This window comes from Dunckerocampus dactyliophorus, chromosome 6 (genome assembly GCF_027744805.1).
Source record: "Dunckerocampus dactyliophorus isolate RoL2022-P2 chromosome 6, RoL_Ddac_1.1, whole genome shotgun sequence".
NCBI lineage: Eukaryota > Metazoa > Chordata > Actinopteri > Syngnathiformes > Syngnathidae > Dunckerocampus > Dunckerocampus dactyliophorus.
Window position 1 is genome coordinate 30898881 of NC_072824.1, and position 25755 is coordinate 30924635.

General features: G+C 40.4%; 2 protein-coding genes across 2 annotated transcripts; both read right to left on the reverse strand.

Annotated features, from left to right (window-relative positions):
* Positions 1–5022: 5022 nt before the first annotated feature.
* On the reverse strand, positions 5023–14437 carry LOC129183113 (CD209 antigen-like). Its single transcript, XM_054780000.1, has 7 exons — positions 14245–14437; positions 13998–14162; positions 11379–11477; positions 8724–9515; positions 6690–6835; positions 5866–5975; positions 5023–5760 (listed from the first exon to the last, which is right to left on the reverse strand). Exons 2-7 carry the CDS (start codon positions 14101–14103, stop codon positions 5625–5627), a joined length of 1389 nt encoding a protein of 462 aa, XP_054635975.1. The 5' UTR covers positions 14104–14162; positions 14245–14437; the 3' UTR covers positions 5023–5624.
* A 101-nt stretch (positions 14438–14538) lies between these two features.
* LOC129183115 (N-acetylaspartate synthetase-like) lies at positions 14539–24673 on the reverse strand. The gene is made up of 4 exons (XM_054780002.1): positions 24451–24673; positions 20655–20939; positions 19513–19677; positions 14539–18139 (listed from the first exon to the last, which is right to left on the reverse strand). The coding sequence occupies exons 2-4, from the start codon at positions 20860–20862 to the stop codon at positions 17721–17723; spliced, it is 792 nt and encodes a 263-aa protein (XP_054635977.1). The 5' UTR covers positions 20863–20939; positions 24451–24673; the 3' UTR covers positions 14539–17720.
* Positions 24674–25755: the final 1082 nt, after the last annotated feature.

Genomic DNA, 25755 nt, shown 5'->3' on the forward strand with positions numbered 1-25755 from the left:
TTTGGCAGTATCGCCATTACTATTTGATGTTAGGCAATCACAGATATAAGGAAGGAAAACTTACCACTACTTGAGGAGATGATTTAAAAAAAAAACTTTTTTTAGTCGGTGAAGTGTTCCTGGTACAAAGTTTGAATTCGAGTCTGATGCACGGATCTTTTCTGATCCTGAGTAATGAACCAGTTTACTTTGGGGAAGAAATGTGTGCAAACTGCAACTGACTTTTTCGCAACTTGAAACAATATCAGGAAGAAGCCATTTCACAACCCGCAAAGATGCTGAATGGACAGTTTTTATACCATCTTTTTATGAAAAAACCTATTATGCACCACCTAGAGGTGGCTGACATTGGGAAATCATACCAGTGGCTGGAAAAGGCTGGAGTGAGGAAGAGTAAGCCGGAGAGGAAGACACCTCCCAACAACCAGGTCAAGATCCTGTGGGACATCCAGATCCAGCATCTCTTCCTCTTTCCTACCCACTTCCGGGTAGAATTGTTCTCTGCTAGGTGCACGACGTTGATGTTTGTATTGTTACAGTGTTTCAGAAACATTGATAATGGTAATGCTTTGATTTTATTTGAACATACGTACTGTACGTTTTATTTAGGGCATACATCACATATTACAATTCCACACGTCCAAAAGGAGAAGGAGGAAGCAGAGCTTATTCAACCCTGCCCCCTCTTTGTTTCACATCAATTGCATAAAGTGCAGTTGTCATGTGAAATAGTATTGTATTTCCCTGTGGCCCAGGGTTCTTCTTTATACTTTAGTCGATAATTTGATTCCACATACTGATATGCTGAAGGTCTTTAGCATCGTTCGTGCGTATAATTGTTTTAAGTTAAAAAAAATTTTGCTAGGCGTGGGTAACATTCGATATTATTTGTGAGAAATGCCATTTGAATGAAAGGGGACATCTTATTAACTTATTTTATTTTGGTCAACCGGATGTACCTTATTGTGACGGGCACTCAAAAGGACGTTAAATGTGTGTTCGCTGCTTTACCCAAACTAAAAACACCGACCTTTATGATGTCGCTGCGTTGTAGAGTTAAAAAAAAAAAAAGGTTCAGCCTCTTTCATCTCTGAGAAGCTTTAACCCCGCAATATTTTGGTTCCAAAAGCGGGGAGGTATTGCAGGAGTAGGTTAATAGAATGCCCAGCAGAGAGCTAATTTACCCGGAAGTACCAGAAAGGGAAAAGAAACTGCACGTGCACTGAATCCTGACAGCAGTGATCACCCAATTCTGAAGGTGTACCAGGAGGGGGCACTACAGGCAAGCAAACGGCCTGCTGGTCTCATCAAGTTGGAAGGTTTGTGAAGAAAGCGTGTGCTGAATGCAGTTGGTGCCTTGGTGTTCATTTGGGGTTTTTTTAAATTCCGTCTGCCATGTTAACACATTGGAATAATTCATCGGCAGGTGACGCATTTAAGGATAGCATGTCACCAAAAAGTGGAGTCAGTGGCTGGATGGATGAGTTTCACATAGATGTTGTAGCACGCACACACACACACACACACACACACACACACACGCACACACACACACACACACACACACACACACACACACACACACACAATTCATAATGTTACAGTAGGCAATGCCTATTGTAATGGTGTGCAGTCAGTTCCATTAAAATATATTAACAGTCTACTATCTTCATTTCGTAGTGTGTTTCTTTCCACTAGTGTATGTTAGATTTTTTTTTCATCCAATCAGATTTCAGCTTCTATGTGTTGCCATATCAATGTAATCTGCCCAGGGCCTTTAGAATCAGGAGTGCTGCTCCATGGTCCATGTCACATACATACTATTTACCAATGGGGCTGTTTTTTTTTCAGCCACTCAGACTTCTGATTCGACGCTCAGGGTCAGCTTGCAGGCCCCCTTTTCTGATTGGCTGATTAGAGCAAAACTGTTCAACAAGCTATGTTACACCCACAATGGCTGACTGAGGAGGAGGAAGTGGCATCTCTGGTGAGTAGATGTATTTTACTTGAAAGGTTTTATAAGTGCAGCGCAAGCGGCGGTCTATACTGAAGGGGTTCTTAATTAATTAATTAATTAAAACGGTGATTAATTTGATTAAAATTTGAAATCATTTGACAGCCCTAATATTATATCTTATCTATGTAGTCTTATATGTCTTATTTTCTATGTCTACTATATTGGGTAATAGAAGTGTAAAGATTAATATAGGAGTGTTATTTCATGTCTAGAGGGCTCTAGGTTAGAAGGTGGTTAACATGTTTTCTGTGTAAATATTCCATTTATAAGTCAGGAATCCTACTTCACAGAAACTCATTTATCACGGTTGGGTCTGTACCCTATCAACCGCGATAAACGAGGGATTTCTGCACACAGTAGAATAGTAGGGGAATGGGGGTGGTGATTAGAGTCTTGGATATGTCAAAATTGATTTTATTTCCTTTATGTCTAATGGCTGTCATTAGATTGTTTAAGTGTACCCAATGAAGAGTTGCTTTCTATTGCTAATTATGGTTCAGGCACATGGTGTGTAAATATAGTTACAAAAGGGATTCTTTAGTTGATCTTTCAGAGGAACATGGTGTCAGTGTCAGTGTAGCTGCCCCCGCACAGCAGTGGCACCAAACTCGGCGCTCGCTGCCTACCTGTTACAGTGGGCGGGATGACAGACAGATACAGATCCATGACGCCACGTGCACAAATATTTTTGTGGCAAAGATCAGATCAATAAAAATATACTCTGATGTTCTTCACTCTCGACACAATCCAGGTTTAAGCCCTAATTATGCCCCACACACTTATGAAACACATTTCAAGTATAAAATGTGTAGCCACTAACCCCTCATGAATAGTGGTGTCACAAGAGCTCGCAAGATTAAAACGTGACAAGAATTCTTGTTCAGAAAAAAAATGCCCCGTGTGCGATAGGCCTGGGATGATAATCAATCAATTAATTAATCACACAATGAATGAATATTGATAATTTGGCCGGCCTCAATAAATTGCCATGTGCATGCGTGTCTGTTTTCCTCATCTCCCGCCTCCAAAGAGTTCACTCTGTGCATTGGTCTCAGCGCCTTGGCAGGTTTGTTCCTTAGAACAACGGCATGAATGGAGTGAGCCCTTTTGTCAGTCATACAGTCTCTTTGTCTCAATGGGTGGAGGCGGGGCCGCTGGCATGCAGAAGAGTGTAACGTAGTAGATTAGACTGTACTATCTGAAATGAACTGAACTAGAACCGAATCAATGAAATTGTTTCAATGAGAATGAACCGCCTACTTCACCTACTCCCGATTGCTACATTTTATAAATCCAGTTAATTAATCTGTGACTTTGAAACTGCTCAGTTGAGGAAAAGCCACACAATTAATAATTAGCATGCTGTTGTTGCTGTTGTTACTGTTGTCATTGCTATTGCTACTCAAGCCAAAGAAGAGATTTAGGGTAGGCGAGACATGGACCTGGGCGGGTGGGGTCTCTCCATCCCAACAGACTCAGAAGGCTCATTTTGTCTATGCTGTGGATTGCGGGGTGGGTTCTGCTGATTGTGGTTGCGGTGCGAGAGGCTGTTGTTCGTGGATGTGTGCACACGCATTGTTGCATGTGTGCCGGGATGTGGCTGAGGTGTTTACTTTGGGCCGTGAACTGGTTACCTTCTGCACAGGTAGATATTTAGATCCAGGTGAGGACAGTTGGCTGGGAAAATTGTTATATTGTTGTTGTTTTGATATGTAAAAGTGAACACTGCTATTGAACTGATATTTAAGTTAAATAATTTAGGAGGGGGATTAAATAAGTTTTAACTTCTTCCCACTCCCTTTCGAACATGTGAAATATATATATATTTGTATTACTTTTTGGATGGTTTGCTGTAGTTGTGAACTACACTCTAAATGTTTTATCTACATGTTCGAAACAAAAATATAATTTAAAAAATATATATATTTTTATATAGATATACTGTCATATATTTTTTTGATTTTTTTCATTGTACTTTTCTTAAAAGTAATGTTAAAATTCTGTCTTGTCTTGTTCTCGTCCACCCATGTATCGTCTCGTGACGCCCCTACCAGTGAATGATAATGTAAGATGATCCATGATCAGATGGAGTCACAGTGTAAAAAGTTATACGTTTCCCTTTTGCATTTCACAGCAATTACGGTGCATTCAAGGATGTGTGAAATCTCAATGAAAGAACGTTATCAGTGAGCCATAAAGACATGAACATGTATAAAGTCTGTGTTTTTCACATTTTAGCTTTATTATTATGCATTTATAAATGATTACAGACGTACGGTGAATGAGATTTTATGCAGAAAAACAGCCTGTTTTCCGAGATTTTTTTTTTACTACAGTAAATCTATCTCATTTTTTAAATTATTATTATTTATTAATTTAATTCCTAAGTGATCGCTGTTTCCTGGTAGACTATGGCCTAGTCAAAAAATAGTGAAATACAAGTCATCTGTAGTATTCTGGTAACTAGGCATCAGTAATGTTACACTGATGAGAAATTACCTTACATTACATTACCTTTACACTGCTTGGAGTCAGCCGTGGATGCAGAGTTCGACATGACATAGTGATAAAAGTTCTCCTCCTATTCCATATGGAAGTGGTACATTTTGGTTTCCTTCGTTGTCCTTCTATCCCACTCATTTTCAAACCCTTTCTTACGTTTAAAATAAATAAATTAGCGTAGTTAGCTCGATAGCTTGCTATGCTTCAAGTGGCAGCCGTCTCTTGTGTCCCTTGAGAAATCCCGTAGCGTGTGCTTAAGAGTTTCGCAATGTGGTGTAAACAAAGCTAGCAGCAGTGCATAATGTGAGTTATTCTATCTTATCACTTCCCATGTCTAATATATTAGGTAACACAAGTATAAAGGTGACTACAGGGGTGATACTTCATGTCTACAGGGCTCTAATCATGTTGAAAAACATTTTTAGAAGGTTATAAACAGGTTTTCTATGCTGTGACTACCTTACTTGCTTACCTAGTTCGCAGAAATTCACTTATCGCGCTCGGGCCTGGAACCAATTAGCCGCCATAAACAAAGGACGACTGTATGCCAGATTTCAATCCAGGTTGTCCTCCAACGTGTCTTGAAGCTCAATTACTATCACAGACACTATTTCAAAAAGAGTCAACATTTTCTAATAATAGTTGTGGTCAATTTATTTTACAGTCTGATTCATTGAAGCAAAAATATACACTCTCAAGCGGCCATCTTGGAAGGGAGACATCGAGTGGCATTCTGGCTCCTTTCAAAACGTCTTATTTCCTCACCCTCTTCCCAGCAGCTATAGTCCTTAGCTTCCCTTTTGGTTTGGTTCCCATGGCATCGCGTCCCATCCTGGGTTGTTGTCTTCTGAAACTTGTGTTTTCCACTCGTAAATACCTCTTAAAATCCTGTTGTTACCGTGGGCGGCATTGTGTGAGACTATTAGCTTGACAATGTTGGCTCTGGCTTAACGATTATTAAAATAAGCAGGCCAGAAAATGTATCCTCTGTGTCCGATATAATAGTTAGCATGCAGAAATATGATGGAAAAAAATCAATGTATTTATTTTATTGAGTGTATTATATGTTAGCGTGAAAATAACATTCCTTCAACAGCTTACAAAGCTACATCTCACACACCCAGTATCTCTGTGAACTACATTTTTCATCATTCCATTCAGCCTTTCCAGATGAGCGGTGCCAAAACTCCACACAGTCTTGGTCTCCATTGTAACTGTTGGGCTGGCTATCTGCCCAATACCTGCATTGCAAAGTAAACATGGTCAATAAAGCATATATTGTAGCGTAACCTTGGGTGATTGATGCTAATAACGCCAAATAGGAAATGAACTGTTCTGTCACTTACGCTGTGGTCAGAGAGGTCCCATCCACCCACTTCCACTGGCCCTCCACACCCTGATCAGTCAGTCCGATCCAGACCTCCTTGTTATTTGAAAACAAGCCATTAACAAATTCCTAGTAAAGAACAGAAATCGGTTATGTTGGTTTACGTAATAGTGAGGAACTTTACAGCAGTAGTTACTGTAGAACAAAAGATCAAAGGCAGATTGTTTGCGTTTGTGTACAACATAAATCTTTCAAATGCCACACCGCTACAGTCACTGCAGGGGTGCGCCAGGGCTCTGTCTTTTCGTCACTTACGGCCTAGGTCACAACTGGCCATCCGGGCTGCCCACGGCGGGTCTATGTGAAAAAAATGCAACAAATGCATGTGGGGCACGCATGAGACGTGCTGATATTCAAGCCGTAGACTGGCTGCAGAGGTTCTTTGCAAACTTTACGGCCGCTTACGTTTTTTTCAGGTTGCAAGTCGCATTTCATATGACTTTGTGCGTCGTCCGTATGGCCAACGTGTGTCTTTGGTACGTTTTGCTGGTGACAGGTTTCGGCAAAATGTCAATTTTTTTTTGTACATCGCACTTGCGGACTCCGTATGTGTGTCATGTGCCACACGTGCACCCCACAAATGTAATTAGCGCTGCCAACGCATGTTCAGATATTTTGTACGTCCTCCATGCGTGACTCCTTCATGGTCATCACAACTATGAGCAAAAACATAATGCAGCAATTTGGGGAACTTCAAAAATTGCATGTCCAAGAAATCTGTATGTCAGGTTGTGACCTAGGTTTACCTCCAACCTACTTTAATCCAAAGTAGGATCAACCCACCATTTCCTCTTGGCTGTTTATGATGACCAGGTCAGCTCCGTTTCCTTGACAGTAGCTCCTACTCAGGTACCATGTCTTCTTGGATAACGATGAAGAATAATAGCAGCTTGTCTCGAACTTCTTCCAGTTACTGGGACAAATCTTAGCTGTAACGGAAAACTCTTAGTTAATTCATGCAAGCATTTTTACAACAAAGAACACTTCTACAGTTGAAATAGTTGGGGGCAAAAAACCCAGCAGAACAGCTGTATTTTTATGAGAATAAAGTCGTTTTCTAACGAGAAAAAAGTCGCAATTTTACGAGAGTAAACTTAACATGAGGAAAAATAATATCATTTTAGTAGCATAGAGTTGGAATATAAAAAAAAAAACAATAATAAAAAAAGTTGTCGTACTATGAGAAACAAACATAACTAAAGTTGTCATTTTGGAAAAAAAGTAGAATATTGTGGGAATAAAGTCATAATATTACAAGAAGAACATTTACGAAGATTGTTTAAGAAGAAAGTTGAAATATTTTGGAAAATGAAACAAAAAAACATACAACAGCAAAAATGGACTGAAGTTCTTAACAAATAATTTTGTTCACTTACATCACAAAACTGAGATGCAGTTTTTTTTCTTGAAATATATATAACTTCTTAGCATATCTACATATGTTGCTTTACAAAAAAATCAAAGTGGCTAGTTTGGACACCCCCGATGTAGTATATTTATAAAAATCTTTACTCGTTAGTGGCCGCTCTTCTGGTTGAAGGAGACAATCTTTGGGGGAGAGATGTTAGGACATTGTTGTAAGCAGATAGGTGAGGGCACAAACCTCCTCCACTGTTTAGGGAGGGCCTTTGTATGTTCTAGTTTGACACAGAGTTCTTATTCAATGGGAAGAGTGGCCGCTGTTAGAGTTATTAGAGTTACTAGAATTATACAATAGAAGTACTGTAGACTTAAACAACAGTTGCACTGTTTTGCAGAGACAGGTTGCCTGGCAACCTTATCAAGCTTGCCGCTGCCTGCACACGTAGAGCGCACCCACACACCCTTGACTGACACGAGCTTGAGCCAGTTAAATGCAAGCACACAGTCTGACACACTGATCCACTGAGGATAGAGTAACACCTCTGCGTGGGCGAGACTCAAGAGTAGTACAACCTGGTAGGCACTTCCTAGTTCAGGACTTACTACTTCTTGCTTTCTGACATCTTCCAGTTTTATCGCTAAAAGATTGAAAATACAGGAAAGTGTGTCTGCCTGATCTCTTCTCAGGATAAACAAACTTAGACGTTTCACCACTAACGACTTGTTTTTTCACCAGGCAGGTGAACAACCTTTTGTTATGCAGGATGGTATATTTACCAGCCACGCTGCCACAAGAACAACAACCCGATTATGACCACGACTAGAGGACACACCCACCAGGGACATAAATGGGGAAACTCAACACTTACAATGTTAGAACTGGTGTAAAGTCGTCAACAAACAAGAAATTGTTCCGATTCAACCTTAGTGTTACTATGACCCGCCATTACCATGACCTGGATGACTGACAGTCTACACCAGGGGTTTCAAACTCGCGGCCCGCGGGCCACTTGCGGCCCACCAAATTGTATCTTGCGGCCTGCGACTGGACATCAAAGAGTAGTGCAACTGCAGCCCGCAACATCCGGGCAAGCTCAGTGTTACGTACATACTTACAGGGGCAAGTAAACACCAACACTGAACTAACAGTGGTGTTATCACAAGGACCGGGGGAGGGGTGGCCCTTTAGCGTTATTGTGAGCCATGTTGTGAATTGTATCGTATCGTGAGGTACCCTGAGATTCCCAGCCCTTCTCCCAATACTTGATGCTGCCCAGCTTCACCCAGACTCTACCTCCAGTGGCCCCCAGTGAAATTGAGTTTGAGACCCCTCGTCTACACAGACACACGCCTGCACTGCTTGGTTTCTTTCACGCTTCCTGCTCTTGTCATACTTTTTCTACTTTTCTATTTCCTTCATACAAAAAAAGCTTCAAATGTGTTTTCCTGTCTTACCTTTAGTTGCGTTCAGTATGGTGATGGAGGCCCTCAGCTGTTCCACCTCAGCAGTCAGATTGGTGATGATCATTCTCTGCAGGTCTCGCTCCTCAGTCACATTTTTCAGAGTCTTTTCAAGTTCTTGTTTCTCTTCAACGGTGGAATTGTAGGAGGCCAGCAATTCATCTGTGGCTTTGCTGAGCGTCGTGTATGTGGCCTGCAAATTTGCTTTTTCCAACGTCAGATTTTGGTGACTGCTGGCAAGGTGGTCTTTCTCGTTGGAGGAGGTCATATATCGCTCCTGTAGGTGTTCCACATCCTTTATCAGGCTGTTGTAACTCACTTGCAGCTTCTCCTTGGACCGTGTGGCGTTATTGAATTTGTTCTGCAAGTGGTCCCTCTCTTTCGTCGCAGTGTCATAGTTAGTTTGCAAGGTGGTTTTGCTCTTGACCAATGAATCGTACTTTTGCTGTAGTAAGTCTCTGCCAGTAGACAAGGCATCATTATTAGTCTGCAACTGCTCCTTGTTGGCCTTCAGCTGCTTAAGCTCTTTGTTTAAAGCAGCGTTACTGGCTTGCAACTGGCTTTGACTCTCTTTCAGTTGCTTGGTTTCAGCCGTAAGTAGATTGTTGTTGGTTTGCATTTGAGTTTTCATTTTAGATACATAGTTGAAATTTTGTTGCAACTGCTCCTGGCTGGTGACAAGATTCCTCTTCTCATTCCGAACACTCTTCAGGTTCTCTTGTAAGTTGTCTTTCTCCATTCTCGTGGCTTCTAACTTATTCTGAGTGTCTTTATTTACTCCCCAGTCTGCCACAGGAGAAAGGAAATACATGAACCATCCATTGTACAACTTTGGTCAACTTTTTCCTAGGGTTAGGCATTGAGTCTGGAACATCGATGGGAACCGGGACAAACATTCCGATTCGCCCGGGATCGTTCAAATAATTTTACAGTGTTCCCTCGCTCCATCGCTGTTCATCTTTCGCGGACTCGCTGTTTTGCTGTTTTTTTGTGTTAAATTTTTGTGTGTTTTTTTTTTTATAGCGTACGAACGCGCACTGTGTTCTGCGTCCTAATTGGCTATAGACCTTTGTCAATCAATCTCCTTTGTGCCAAACAGCCGTGTTTCCTGTTATTTGATCGCTAGCAAACAGCTTGCAGAGCCTCTGAACTCTGTACAGTATGTTAGCACGTTGTCTCCTGACAAAATCCACAATGTCGACGAAACGTTCTGCACCCAAAAGGCAGAGGAAGATGCTAACCATCACACAAAAAGTTGGACTTGTGGAAATGCTGAACGAAGGTAGACATTACTTGGCTGTAGAGCGCCATTCTGGATAAATGAACCTTCGGTTGGAGGAGGAGGAGGAGGAGGAGGACACGGTTACAGCAACAGTATGTTTTAACAAGGATAGCCAAGCGGCGCTAGGACAAGGAGGCACGGTCAGAGGAGTGAAATACACTGGAGTCACTTAATAATTTCGTGTGTCCAACTTCGCCGGTTGATCATTAAAAATGAAACAAAGGTTTGAATTTTGAGAGTGTTTAAACAAGAGAGAAATGTGAGAACATGTTAATGCCTGTCTGAGACGTGTATAAACTGTATGGTGGGAGGGCAGCCTTAAAACATATATAATAATTGTAAAAAAAATTACGTCGGCTACTTTGCAGATTTCACTTATTGCGGGCTGTTTTGGGAACCTATCCTCCGAGATAAACGAGGGAGCACTGTATTTAAATTCCAAGATTGCATACTCGTCGACCGGAGGAAATAGTTGCGAACAACAACGAAGAAGAAGCCGGTGAACACCAGTGAACAAGAAGCGGCTAAAAAGTTTGGCTTAACTTCATAAAAAAGAGCAGTCAGCTCAGAGCAGTATTTGCAACACAATGATAGCATGCAAAAAGGGGAGCACGTCCTACATGATTAATGTTAACACATTCATGGTGTAGCTTTGATGCGTACATCGTACTTCCTCTAAGCAGTCGGAATCAGAGAAGTCAAACAGTAAATGAGTTTTTGTCTCATGCCAATGTAACCCAGGGTTTCAGGATGCTAGCTGATGTGCAGGTCTGATGTAAATACAGGATGGGGCTACGGCTAGGCAAGTATATTTATTTGCACAGTAAGTCTCTGTTAGCAACAGTCAAGAGACCCTGTCAACTCACACGACACACTTCCGGCCTTCAAAATAAGAGTGGTTTTGGCTATGTCCTGTTTACCTTTTACAAAATAAGGGTGTCATAAAAAATAGTTCACACCAACATTGAGGCAGCAAACTGAGTATCCTACTTTTCAAAAGGAAATATCTTTTGTGAAAGTGTACTCCTGTAGAAAGAAACTTCAGAACATTTTTGTTCAAGTTGAATGGTTCGATAGTTCGAGTACATATGTTGTAAATAGCAGACATCAGAAATTCATAGTAAAGTTGATTAAAATAAAGTTCATATCATTCAACAATTCATGGAGAAGTTCAGACATTTCATCCAAAAGGAACTCTGGTTAGCACCCTCATTTAAACCATGCAAACTTTTATGACCCTGCCTCCAAAAAGAACCGGAATCGAGAATCGTTAGGAACCAAAATCTGAAAGAATCTGCACCGGAATTGTCCAAATTCAAACGATGCCCAACCCTACTTTTTACAAGGATAACAAAAGAACTACTCACAATGGACTGATTGAGCGATGAGCCCAGTCGCCAGGACAACACACAGCAACCCCAGGACGAGTGTAGCAGCCCTGAAAGGACTGTTTTTCAATGCATAAACTGAATGAAAAATATGAAATTAGATTTAATATTGCATGAAATTGCATGAATATTGCATTGAAAGAAGGAACACAGTGGAAGAGTGGTTAGAACAGCTGCTTCACAACCATTTTATGATGATGTGCGGATCGATACTGAAATATCGATACTTCCGATACCAGCTCTTCATGCTCTATAACCAATTCTCAAATTAAGATGTCGATACTTTTGATACTACAGCGAGTTGAGGTAATGTTTGTCTGAAACGTTAAATTTATTAAATGGCGAATTAACGGTAAATGAATTAAATGTCTTGTATTCTCTATGCTATGATATGAAACACACAGTTTTTTTAAATTGACCAGACACATTAGGTTAATTTGCACAACATATGTTGTATCATGCGGTATCATCTAGTGGTTAGCACGTTGGCCAACACAGTAACAGCTTGGAGATCGGGAAGACCTGGGTTCGATTCTCCCCTGGTGAAGTGAAGTTTGTATGTTCTCCCCGTGTGCGCGTGGGTTTTCTCCGGGTACTCCGGCTTCCTCCCACATTCCAAAAACATGCAGGTGAGGTTAATTTGCCACTCTAAATTGCCCATAGGTATGAATGTGAGTGTGAATGGTTGTTTGTCTATATGTGCCCTGCGATTGGCTGGGGACCAGTCCAGGGTGTACCCCGCCTGTCGCCCAAAGTCAGCTGGGATAGGCTCCAGCATGCAGCCCTAATGAGGAAGAAGCGGTATAGAAAATGGATGGATGTTGTATCATATTGAAAACAAAATCTGTGGTATCGCACAACACCAGTAAGGAGGAGTCAAACTTATTTCATTCATGTTGCAGACAATGGATTGTTTAATGATTTAGAGCCATATGCTTGATGCTCTGCTTGATATTTATTTATGAGGAAATTATGCGTTTTCAGCTGCATCACTTATATAAACTGATCTGCATACGCACAACGGAATAAGGTGTGGAACAGTTTCTTCTGAAAACCCCCGTTTAATCAGTGCACGATAATTATTGGGCCAAAATGGGGGAATTATGACGTCATACCAATAAATACGATTTACATAAAAATAGCTCTGATAACTGACAATTTCACTTTCACTTTCCGCCAAAGACATTTGGAGTGCTAGTTGTACCAAATGCTCAGCGATGAGGAGGAAAAAAACATCTAGCCTAACCTTATTAGCCACCTGAAATGCCAGTGCCACGGCAAATGGTTTGCCATAGAGCTCCGTGGCTTCACACCGGCTGCTGAGAGTGTGTGCTTGAATACAGTGTGCCTTGCTGGGCCAGGCCACGTGGCTCCTCCCACTCTATACTCTGGTTCTCCTGACCTCCGTAGCGGCACCCCGGCTGTTCGGTGCACGTGTCTGAATACAGTGCACTTTGCTGGGCCACAGCAGGTAGCTCCCTCCGCTCTATACTCTGGTTCTCCTGATAGTAGTGATGTGGTCGTAGTAATGTCATGATATTTGATTCGGCAACAACAGGTACAGTTGGTCCAAATTACAGTTAAATCTGAACTTAAAAACTAAATATAAAAAAGTTATTGGTTATTGGTATCATGTCAGTCTTGAAGCAGAAAGTAACAATATCGGTTTGAAAAAAAGATCTCTCTAGTGAAAATGTTCAGCTGATCCAGGACACGTTGGCTATCAATAAGGACTTTTCAAAAATGTCCCAAGCTTACTGTAATTTAATATATTCTTTAACATTTTTCCCATTACCTAGAGGCGGGGTGTGATGGTGAGCATCTGGTGGCCAGGCCTGCACCCATGTGGCCTGACCAGGCACAGCCCAAAGAGGCCACATGCGTCCCCACTCCAATGAGCTCACCACTCATAGGAGAGGCCAAAGGGTTCGGGTAGAGTGAGTTGGGTGGCAGCCGAAAGTAGGGTACTTGGTGGTCTAATCCTCAGCTGCAGAAGCTAGCTCTAGCCTTAGCTGATGCGCGAGGTGGAGGAGTTCCGGCTAGATTTAGTCGGGCTCAACTTGACGCACAGCAAGGGCTCTGGAACCAGTCCTCTCGAGAGGGGTTGGATTTTGTCCATTCTGGTGTAGGGGTGACAATTCTTGTTGCCTGCCCCCATACGTTGCAGTCCAACACGATGAATGAGAGGGTAGTTTCCCTTCGCCTTCGTGTAAGGGAACAGGTCCAGACTGTTGTTTGTGCTTATGCACACTGCCTGTTATCACACACACCTTCTCTCAGAAAAACAAACTCCAGGCTCTTACTGGTGGATGGTGGGTCTGTATTCATTTTGTGCTTTTTATTTGATGTTGGTCCTGGCTTAGTTTTGCACAATACATGTGTATAACTCGGTCCAATCTGTTGGCATTAGACCTACTGTAAGCAGTAATCCCACGCACGGGACAATGCGGAGGCAAAATGCGTAAGTGTAAACGCCGCTTCAGTGGTAGAAAAAGAGCAAATCACATTTAATGTGAAAATATTAGTCCTCATTTGTCATTTTAGTGTTTTCTGTCAACATAATCAGAATGTATTTAATGCCAGGAAGTGTTCTGTTACCTGAATGTCGAAGCTTGGTGCCATCCATTAAAAGATGCTTGAAGCCACCAGTCTCATCCTCTATTTCCATCGTTGTCACTGCAGAGGTTTGGTACTTAACAGTCATTTTTGCTTCTGCTTCCTCTTTGTTTTTGAAGCAAATAGCTGATCCAGGTATAAGAGCAGCTTGGGCAGGTTGAATATTTGCATTAAAATGTGATTTTAGGCAATTCCATTTGAATGGCGGACATAAGGAAAGAAAACTTACCACTCCTTGTGGAGATGGTTTTATAAATCCTCCAAAGTAGGTTTCTCAACTGATGGTTAGTCGATGAAATGAGAGGAATTTGTGAAATAGTTCCTGGTTAGAAGTTTGAATTCGAGTCACACTCCATTGAGATCGTGAGAAATGAACCAGTAGACTTTGGAGAAGAAGTCTATGCAAACTGCAGGTCACTGTTTCACAACATGAAACAATATCAGGAAGAAGCGATTTCACAAACCACAAAGATGCTGAATGAGCAGTTTTTATACCGTCTTTCGATGAAAAAAAAATCTTAGTCAGTTGTTTAACTTCTTCCCACATTTATTTATTACACAAACAATCTCAAATATGCTGGTTAAATACATTTATTAGGGTGACTAAACATCTTCATTTCCCATGACATGTCCTGTGTTCACGCCCTTTCTTTTTTTTTAGAAAGTGATGAAAACGTCATGGGGTCTATACATCTTGCATACGCACAAAAAAGGGCCGAAAATTTGCGTACGCTGTTTTTCACACAAAGTATGTGATCTAAAAAAACACAACCTGATGTGAGAATGTAGCTGGCGTGCACACTTTTTGGAGACATGGCAAAAAGGCGACACACATATTAAGAGGTGAGGTGAAATCACATATTAGAAATAAAGATGCAGTGGAAGCCAATAAAGGTTTATGCATCATTGCGTAAAAACATCACACGGTTATTGACTTAAAAACATTTGTGGAAAGAGCTGCTATTTTACATGAGGCTGGCAGATATCATTTGGAAATCAAATGTAATGTCCTACAGTGTATGTGCTGGTCAACATACGGTGACTGCAACTGGACTGACAGCTATGGTAGCACTGCCAACGTATTTTGTATTTATGTATTTGTATTTTGTATTTGTACTTTATTTATCCCACAGCGGGGAAATGTACTTGTTACAGCAGCAAGCAAGATACGCAAGTAAAGAGTACAGTGTAAAGAATACAGATTGACTACAACATGGTTCAGGTGGTGCAGGTGTATCATAAGCACAATGACGCACGAGTGTCGTATCCGAACTAAAAGATACATGAAAAACACAACACCGTGCCTGAATATTTCACTATTTTATTTTATCATCACGGGAATATTATCATGCATTCTCACAGCAAATATGTCCTCAGCGCTCAGTTGCTTGACTTTCTTTGGGAAGTGGACCATAAAATAAGACAGTTCTTGCTTGCATGTGTCAAGTATGTCATCAATACAACATTTATCTGTCTTACCACAGCCTTTATTTGTGTGGATAGTGTCAGGGCCGTGTGCGTAAACTTAGTATTATTAGTTTTTGTCTTGTGCTTTGATCTAATACACAAAATCAGTTCCTTTTAAAATAATTCAAATATACCTTATAATTTGTTAGTGTTAATGTCATCATACCATCAAATATTTTGAAAATATCTGTCTGGAATTAAAGCAATTCATTTTCAACTTAACTCCATCGCCGTTTTGACTCTAGCTGATATTCATCTAAAATGTGGCATCAGTTAGATAAAAAAATGTAGAAAAATGCTCACTAAAAATATATTCTTTTTAGTTTTGCCACGGTTCGCTTGCTCCATTCCCAGCAATCTCTGTTTTATTCGTCATGCCACTGCTGTGTCCTCCGAATATGACACTTTTTCCCGTATTTCCACTTCCATTTCCGTGAGAGTCCTCTTCTTCATCCTCGTTGTCTTCCCACCAGCCGTGATTCCGAATGGCAGCAGCCATAGTAACAATGCAATCCAGGGTCTAAATATGGACGGCACATTCATGAGTCACTTTGCATTGACGCTCGATGGTGAAGTGGAGGCGTGAAAAGGGCGTAACTTGAGGCGGGGTTGCGTACGCACACTTTTACTCAAGGTGGAAACTATAAACCACAATTTGCGTGAATGTGTGCGTACGCCACTTTTTATAGGTCTGAATATTTTTATCCTTAAACACATTTCGTGTTTCTGGCATACGCAGACTTTTAGTCAGAATTCCACACACATTTTAATAGATGAGGCCCCAGGTGTTCATTGTTTTTTTATTGGGCCATTAACTCATTCACTCCCAGCCATTTTTCAAAATTCAATCCTTTTAGCACCGGCCTTTTTGGACGATTTTGACTGATTTTTCAAGGCACACAGAATATTGTGTTCTATGGCTATGTACTGAAACATGGGCCCTACTAAAAGAAAGATTAGACTCTCGTCTTTCATCAGAAAAAAAGTTTGTTTCTACCTTTTTCCGTTCTTTAGTAATCAGCATTAGAAGGAAAATATCAGTTGCCAACAAGAAAAGGGAGAAAATCAGCTTTTTGCTTGAAACGTTTCAAGCACAACTTTCACTTTGACACACTTTTTTTGCAGCCCAAGTGCACCCCAACACAAACAAAAATGGTTGTTTTACATCAAAATAACAATGTATTTACAATTATAACTATTTACAATTTCCACATTTGGAACTAAACTGTGTGTGTGCACGCATGCGTGCGCGCGCGTGCATGCATTACAATTTCCCTACAATGCGTAAACTTCTGCTCGCTACACTCCTCCATACTCTCTCACTTCCTCCTTGCTGTTGAGCCCGTTAATTCATGGAAAAGATCCACGCCGAGCTTTTTTCAAATGCACTTCTGCCACTTTAAGGGTGGTCATCACCTCTTTTTGCCTCTCGCGAGCGTTCAGTTTTAAAGTGACTGTTGATTGACCACCTCTTCGTCATTCTGTCCAGGCAAAAGCTACAGTATTTTATATCAACACAAAAACATCACAATCCATGAGATGTGTAACCCGGAAGAGTTTGCAGCTGTGGAATGGGCAGAATACGCATTTCCCAGCATGCTTTGCTGTGGTTAAAATGATCACTTTTGACTTTCTTAGGTCTCTTTAAGGTGTTATTTTGTACAGACAGGCTGTAGTAGTTAAAGTGCTGCCGTTTTTAGTTGTGTACAGTTAAATTGTTTTGACTTTTGGTATGAATTTGGCACCCTTATTAAGAATAGGTGTGATTTTTGTGCTATATACAATTTTCCACTTTAATTACAAATTAAAATGGCAGAAGAGTAGTTTATATCGGAGAAATCGCTATTATGCAGATCGCTTTGTTTGATAAGGTCCGCAAGGCGAGCCAACTCAATGCTATTTTCCAAACAGTTCTGCCGGCCGGATGAAATTGCAGCGCTGGCCAATTCAGCCCCTGGGCCTGGGTTTGTCACGTATGGTTGGCAATAATTTTTGTCAAAACACGAATCCTGTGGAAACTGGGGTGTAGGTAAACCCAGGATTCACTGGAATTGGATAAAGATGGTTGAAAAAGTCTGGAGCCCATTTGCATCACCCAATGGACTGAAGCAACACTGTATTTTGACAGAAAGACTGATATGAATCCCCATCATCCACCACAGTGCAAACACTGTTCAGACTGCGATTATTCGTCCAGTCACATGATGTTGCCAATCCAGTGAATTTCCAAAACGATGACTATGTTGTCATCTGCACTCCTACAGAAGTCTGTGAGTGGCCATGTATGGGCACATTTTTCACTTCCAGGCTATAGTGATGGTGACAGACCCTGTAAAATATTCTCTCGAGAAGAGACGACGTTGCACCGGGGGTGATATACCCATTTGTGACGCCAGTACATTGAAATCCTAAACGCCGGTAGAGCTGGTGGGCGGTGGGTGAGTAGGCTGTGGTTCCCAGCACAACAGAGGAGTATCCCTGAGTGAGGGCAAACTCCAGAACTTTCCAACCAAGGGCCATACCCACTCCACACCTCCGAAACCTGCGGTCAACTGACATGCGCTTCAGTTCGACAGAACTTCTTGCATCCTGCTGGCCAACTGCTGCTACAACACCCACGACCTGGTCTTCCAGAACAGCAACCCACAGGCGGGAGTCTGAGGTGGAGGTCAACAACACAAGACAGTTAATGAATGAAGGACATAAAATGACACAGGAAAACAAGGTGACATTAACGTTTCAGATCATCAAAAAAATGCAGCAACAACTGCAGTCAAGCGTTACTTGCAATGAGTCTTTTACAGCGCTGTTGAGGAATTTTGGCCCACTCATCTTTGCAGAATTGTTGTCATTCACACTGGAGGGTTTTTCAGCATGAAGCGCCTTTTTAAGGTCATGCCACAGCATCTCAATAGGATTCAGGTCAGGACTTTGACGAGGCCACTCCAAAGTCTTTGTTTTGTTTTGCTTTAGGCATTCAGAGGTGGACTTGCTGGTGTGTTTTGGATCATTGTTGGTAGGTTTCAGCTTGAGGTCGCCAAAAGATGGCCGGACATTCTTCTTCAGGATTTTTTTGGTAGACAGCAGAATTCATGGTTTCATTTATCACAGCAAGTCTTCCAGGTCCTGAAGCAGCAAAACAGCCCCAGACCATCACACTACCACCACCATATTTTACTGTTGTTATGATGTTCTTTTTCTGAAATGCGGCATTACTTTTACGCCAGATGTAATGGGACGCACATCTTCCAAAAAGTTCAACTTTTGTCTGGTCAGACCACAGAGTATTTTCCCAAAGGTCTTGGGGATCATCAAGATGTCTTCTGGCAAAATTGAGAAAAGCCCAAATGTTCTTTTTGTTCAGCAGTGGTTTTGGTCTTGGAACTCTGCCATGCAGGCCGTTTTTGCCCAGTGTCTTTCTTATGGTGGAGTCATGAACACTAACCTTAATGGCTTTATAAGCTTTTCCACGCTGATAGATCTCAATTAATCTCAGTTATGTCTTAACAGGGTGCCAGTCACTCTTTCACACGGGCCATGTGGGTTTGGATTTTTTTCCTCCCTTAATAATAAAAAGTTTCATTTAAAAACTGCATTTTGTGCAGAGTTGTGTTGTCATTGACTAATATAATAAATTAGTTTGATGATCTGGAATTTTTTAGTGTGACAAACATGCAAAAAAGGATCATCTGGAAATGGAACAAATGCAACATTACGGTTGATTGCCCCCGCTCCGGAGATCCATGCAAGATTTTACCTACTGAGAAAGGTGAGGGATCAGCCCAGAATGATATGGGAGGAGCTGGTTAATGACCTCGGGGAATCAGGGACACACGGTCACCATCTGAAACTGTAACCGAGTGAGATCCCGCAGGGCCCTAAGGTCCCCCTTTCACTTGAATGCATGTTGGCAATAAATTGCTTACGTCTCACTCATATTTCTTTTTTTTTTGCATTTTGAAGCTCTACTTAGAACCTCCTTAAGATCCAACAGTGCCAAATATTTTATTTGGTTTCAAACAGTACTTACCTGGTGATTTCATGTAAAATTCTTCAATGTGTCCCATGTCCTTGTTCATGGCTTGCTTCAGATAAGCATGAATCACACGCCTGCTGCAGAAGTAACGGCCACACAGCACGACTGCAGGGAGGAGTCCTATCACCCACCAACACGCCGTGACCACAAAGCCTACAACTGACCATGCAAAGATAAGCACATATCTTTCAGTGTAAATAATACACACATGAATGTTTTCCCAACTACGCTCTTGAAATACCTGATATCTTTTTTTATAACAGTTTTAATTGTAACTGTGTAAAGCATTGAATAATAGGACAGACGCAGGATTACTCCAAAAATACCATGCTAATATCCTAGAACTTTTTTATTTGGACTTCTCTTTGTCATCATCCACTAACCAGGAAGTAGCCTAACAAATTCACAAACAAGCAGCTAATTTTTAAAACACTTTTGTTCATAGTTTGGCCTTTGTGAAGGTCTAGCCTCAACTAAAATCGCATTTTCACGATTCAGCATTCATCTCGCCACAAATATGTGGCTTTTTGGTCAAAAATGAATTAATGAATTAAAAAAACATTTGTTTGTTTATTTTTTCTCATAAAATCCTCTGTCCCGCCCCCCCTTCACTACCTCCAGAAAACACATCTCATTCACCATAAGCGGGTACCGTAGTAATTTATAAATATGTGATAATACTGGTCACACGTACCGTTTATGTGTACCACTGTTACAAAGTCCATGATTAAGCCCAGTATAACATTTTTGGCCAAGCGTTGAGAATTTGCACTTTGTTTGGCGGCCCTCGAACGCACCATAATTGTGTGCTCTGATTGACTGCATCGTGACAGCGATTCCATCTGTTCATGGATCTTCCACTGATCATGATTTATTAGTGGTGAGTACCTGTACATTTCATGCTTGAAAAGTGTTTAATAAGCGTGTGTGGCATATTTCGGGCTTAAACATGGATAGTGTGGTGAGTGATAGATGAATCTAACTGAATAATTCCAACAATCGCTGTTACTGCAAATGTTATCCAAAGGAAAACAATGTCTTATACAGTACTTGCAAACACTCTTACTGGGCCGATGAAGACTTTCATAGATGGGTTATACATACTGTAGGGTGTAGAAAGTGTATGCGTACAGTACCTGCCATAGCTGAATAGAGCAGGAGACTCTCAGGATGACATCTCAGGCCTCTGAAGGCCGTGTCGGATATCATCTCCATCAGCCCCTCATAAAAGATGCGTTGTACGTGCACTTGGTCCTCAGGCTCAAACTCACGTACGCCGACACTTGACAGTTCAGCTTTTCTTCCAGTGTGCGTTGTTGTTGCCTCCAAGGATTTTTCCTTCATAGCAATTTTTCAAGTGCTTGCTGCTGGTGTTTTTTTGTTGTTGTGAAGTGTCGGTCCGAACTAGATGGCCAGGATCTCTGGAAGCAAAGTCATTCGTCATATAGAGAAATCATCCAGTCACATTGAATTTCAGTATTTACATCAACTGCATCACATATTATTATTGTTATTATTTAATTACAGTAGATTTCTGCTTTTCGTGAGGTTTCTATTTCGGGACCTCCAGCGAATGGCAGAAAAATGCATGTAACTGACACAGCCATGAAAACACCTACATGGCTAAATATGCCTCACACACGCATTAAACGCATTGAATGTAAGTTGATCCATGAACAGATGGAATTGGACTCACGCTGTAACCTGTCACAGCACGGAACTAAAAACTTCTCTAAACTTTTATCAGTGAAACATAAAGTCATAAACATGTCAAATTTGTCGGCTTTTTTAAACTTGTATGCTGTACATTTTACCCGTATTAACACGCATTTATAAATAATTCAGCAGGGGATCAAGTCATCAAATCAAGTATATTCCTGGTGAAAGGGTTAATCATCTTGGGTTAATATCTTTAAACTAATTGAAATTAAAATACCCCAAATTAAGAAAATGAACCAAACACTATTTCATTTGTGAAATACTGCTTTGCTTAGAACGTAGCAAGTAATGGCAGTTTTTAATATCTCACAGGCGATGCCTCAAAGGACTTCCGTAGCGGATGTACCAGTGCTTCCTCAATTCCAGCTTGCCTGTGTGCTCATCCTTAGGACGCGCTGTTTAGCCAATCTGATGTGCTTCAAAACTGAACCCTTGTACTCAGTAAACAATCTTGATTTCATGACCTGATAAGATATTTAGTCACACTTGTACAGAACGCATAAACCCTTTTCACAATTATTACAATTTGCTGACATAGTGAAACCTTCAAACAGCTAAAATTGTGCATAAAGCAAACAATAACCTGCTCACTATAAACAGAATGCAATTCTTCTCAACAAGAGAGGAGAAATATGACCTTAGGGGAAAATTAAACTGAAAACACTTACTGTATACGCACGAACAATGCTAAAACCTTGAGCATATCAGTGTGTGGAATCAAATTATGGAACGGATTGAGTGAAGAACTCAAACAATCCACTAAAATGAGCCATTTCAAGAAACAGCACAAGCAGTTTATGTTTATGAAGTACAAGGAAGAAGACACCTGAACCACTGTGGACATACAACGCCATGTGTAACCACGCTTGCACTGACTACTCATTTCTCATTTCTTGGGACTACTTGAAGCATTACATTGCCTGTACTCAATCAACAACAAACTATGTTTCTGTCGACTAGTAACCTTTCCATCATTAATCACGAACACATCACAACCCTTCACTCCTATTGTAACACATTGTGATACAGCTTTCCTTGTGGTATTTTAAATTGGGTTTTATTTCAAAATTGTTAAATCATACATGTTGAATGCAGGAAGTGCACAAACAAATGTACTAGCAATTGATGCGAAACAGAAAGTGGGTAGGATTAAATAAGCTTTGCTTCTTCCTGCTCATTTTTGGACATGTTGAACTGTGAATTGTAACCTGTGGTGTATTCCAATGTAACCTGTATGCAAGTTCAAAATAAAATTAAACCATGACCATACTTAAAAGTGTAATGTGTCTCACAGTCATTGACTAGATCCGTTTCTTTCTCACTCACGAGTTTACCACCGATGTTGAAATCATTGCGACAACAAATTATACTGCTTACTCAATCCCAAAAGGGTATTACATATTCACATCCAGGAAAACTCCACACATTTTTTTCATGAACCTGTACTACATGCAGTACGTGTAGTGTTGACCAACTTGCTGACTTTGTCAGTAAAGAGCAGTCACAAGGAGTCAGTGCAGAGTCAGCTGCCGCTGCACAGTGAAAGCTTAGTGGAGCGCTATGCAACCAAGAATCAAGTTTATTTGTAGTTCTAAACATAATTAAGGTGTTTTTACTCACTTTTTTGTCTCTCCTACGAGGTTATGTTTTTTTCCTACAGCATCTGTTACAACATCATATGCAAATAATATACAAATTAGCATTCATCTTCTTCTACCACAGTGGATCGGTACTTTTCTTACTGAGGAGTTGGCAACAATGTATTGGCTGTGTGCGTCATTGTGCCAGAACACATTTGTTGGGTGAGTCTGGTGTGATGCACCTGTTCTTACCTGTCAACCCCCTCATTTGCCCTGGGAAACTCCCTTTTCTCACCCGTCTTTCCAGTTGCCCTCCTATTTGAAATAATTTTCCCTAGATATGCCGTATTTGAACTTTCAGCAAAAAAAATAAATAATAAATCTGCGGGTGACAATATCCATACTTTAGTCACAACAATCACTTTACATCTTTCCCTTATTTTATGGAAAATGTCCCTTATTTTCATATGCATATGTTGTTGTGTTATACAGTAATCCCTTGCCACTTTGCTTCCAATCACTCTTACATTTTTTTCAAAAACTATATCAATAAATCATGCTGTTTCATGGTTGATGATTGAATACTGCTTATTCTTAGTCAATAAATATGCATATTTAAGAACATTTTAAACACTTTTGGCCTACAATAGGAAGAATGTAAATACTGACTAGTGCATGTTGAATACAGGAAGTGAACAAATGTATTATAATGTATGGTACATGGAGAAGCGGTAGGATTAAATAAGATTTCCTTCTTCCCACTCCCTTTCGGACATGTGGAATCGTGAATTTTAACAAGAAGCATTTCAATGTAAACTGGATGCATGTTCAAAATAAATTAAACAATCACCATTAAACCATGCAGTAAGCATTTTCAAACATAAAATTGGCTGCATGAACTAAAATACAAATGTAAGGCAGTCAGAAATGTTGATATGTTGTAATCTAGCCTGGTCACTAGGTGTCAGTAATGTTACATTATGTTATATTGATGAGACAACAGCCATCGCAGGTACTACTTTCCAGAAACCCAAACATGTGTGAGTTTATTTTATGTCTTATTTACTATTATTATGTCAATATATTGGGTCATAGGAATGAAAAGTTGACTATAGGGATGTTATTTCGTGTCTAGAGGGCTCTAATAATGTTAAAAACGTATTTAGAAGGTCGTAAGCAGGTTTTCTATGCTGTAACTGCCAAAATATTACATTTTGAAATAAGGAATCTTACTTTTCACATATCACAGTCGGGTTTGGAACGAATTAACCACGATAAATGAGAAAAAGGACTTCATTGAAGCCTGAAGATATAAACATGTAAAAACGGTGGGGTGTTTTTTAACCAATGATATATGCTGTACATTGTACTTGTATTAGCACGTATTTATAAATTATTACCCATTTATGGTGAACGAGACGTGTTTTCTGCGGAGAGAAAGGCCTACCGTACTTTCAGATTTTAAAAAAATAAGTGCATCCCTGTTATACTTGAATGGATGACATGTGGTCTTAAATGCGTTAGATGGCATGCAGCTGGCATAGAAGAAGCTTCCCAGTAAATATAGGCCAAAATTAATAAACATTAGTCACTATGATGAGGATTTTAAGGAAAGGAAATAATTGGTACTCACCAGAAGCAATCATTTAAAATAAATACTTCGGAAATTACGCCTGAGTGCCTGGTGACCACAATTAAAGTCGGTCTCAATTTAAAAAAAAAATACACTTCACAAAAATGTACCCCAGTGGTCGCTTCCATCCTGTCTTGTATTGCTTCAGTGGAGTGTCACCTGAAAACACTTGACACTTCTTTTGTGTCTATCATTTCAGCTCCCGCCCCTGGCCCTGCTTTAGTTTAGAATAGTCCACTTTAGAAGCACACTTCATACATTTGTTAACCAGCTTGACACTTCTTGTAGATGGAGGCCTTGCCTGGTGGGGTGGAGTGGTGTCAAGTTTCCAGATAACTCTTATCTGTTTGCATGCACATTTCTGACAAAGGTTTTCCAAGTAATGACAACAAATTCACTTCCAGCATTTAAGCGCTGGAGCCTTTACACCATGACAGGCAAATGCTTGTCGTAATAGAAGCATTTATTAGGATTAGGAGTCTTCACAGTCGAGGATTTAGACACACTCTGACACGCTGACAGGTATTTGACCCGCTCCAAATAAGGCTTGAGTGTAATCAGTAGTAATTTAATGAAGATGAACGCATTCAATGCCAGCCAGTTTTCAAAAGACAACCCCTTCTTCAGCACCGGCCATTTTAGACGATTTTGACTGATCTTTCAATGCACACAAAATATTTTGTTCTTTGGCTATATAAACATGGAACCCACCAAAAGAAAGATTAGACTCTCATCTTTCAGCAGAAAAAAACGTTTGTTTCTACCTTTTTCCGTTCTTTAGTAATCAGAAGTAAGACATAGGTAAGTTTCAGGAAAATATCAGTTCCCAACAAGAAAAGGGAGAAAACCAGCTTTTTTTGGAAAAAAAATATACATTTCAAGCATAACTTTAACTTGTACACAAATATTTTGCTTTTGTGACAGCTCAAATATCTGAAAAACTATACCAACATAAACAATACAAAAAAGGGTTATTTTACATCTAAATGACAATTTATTTCCACATACAGTATAACACCATGAACTATTTAAATTTTTTTGACATTTGGAACTAAACTGTGCATGCGTTAAAATTTCCCTACAATGCATAACCTTCTGCACGCTGCACTCCTCCAAGCTCTTCCACTTCCTCATTGCTGTCGAGAGTGTTTTAACATGCAAAAGATCCATGCTGAGCTCTTATGAAATGCACATCTGCCACCTTGTGGCTGGTTTTATGGCTTAAAACTGCTCTAAAAGGGATATCTTTTAGTGTGCAGTTGCGTCATCACCTCTTTTTGCCTCTTGCTCAAAAAAATGTAAACG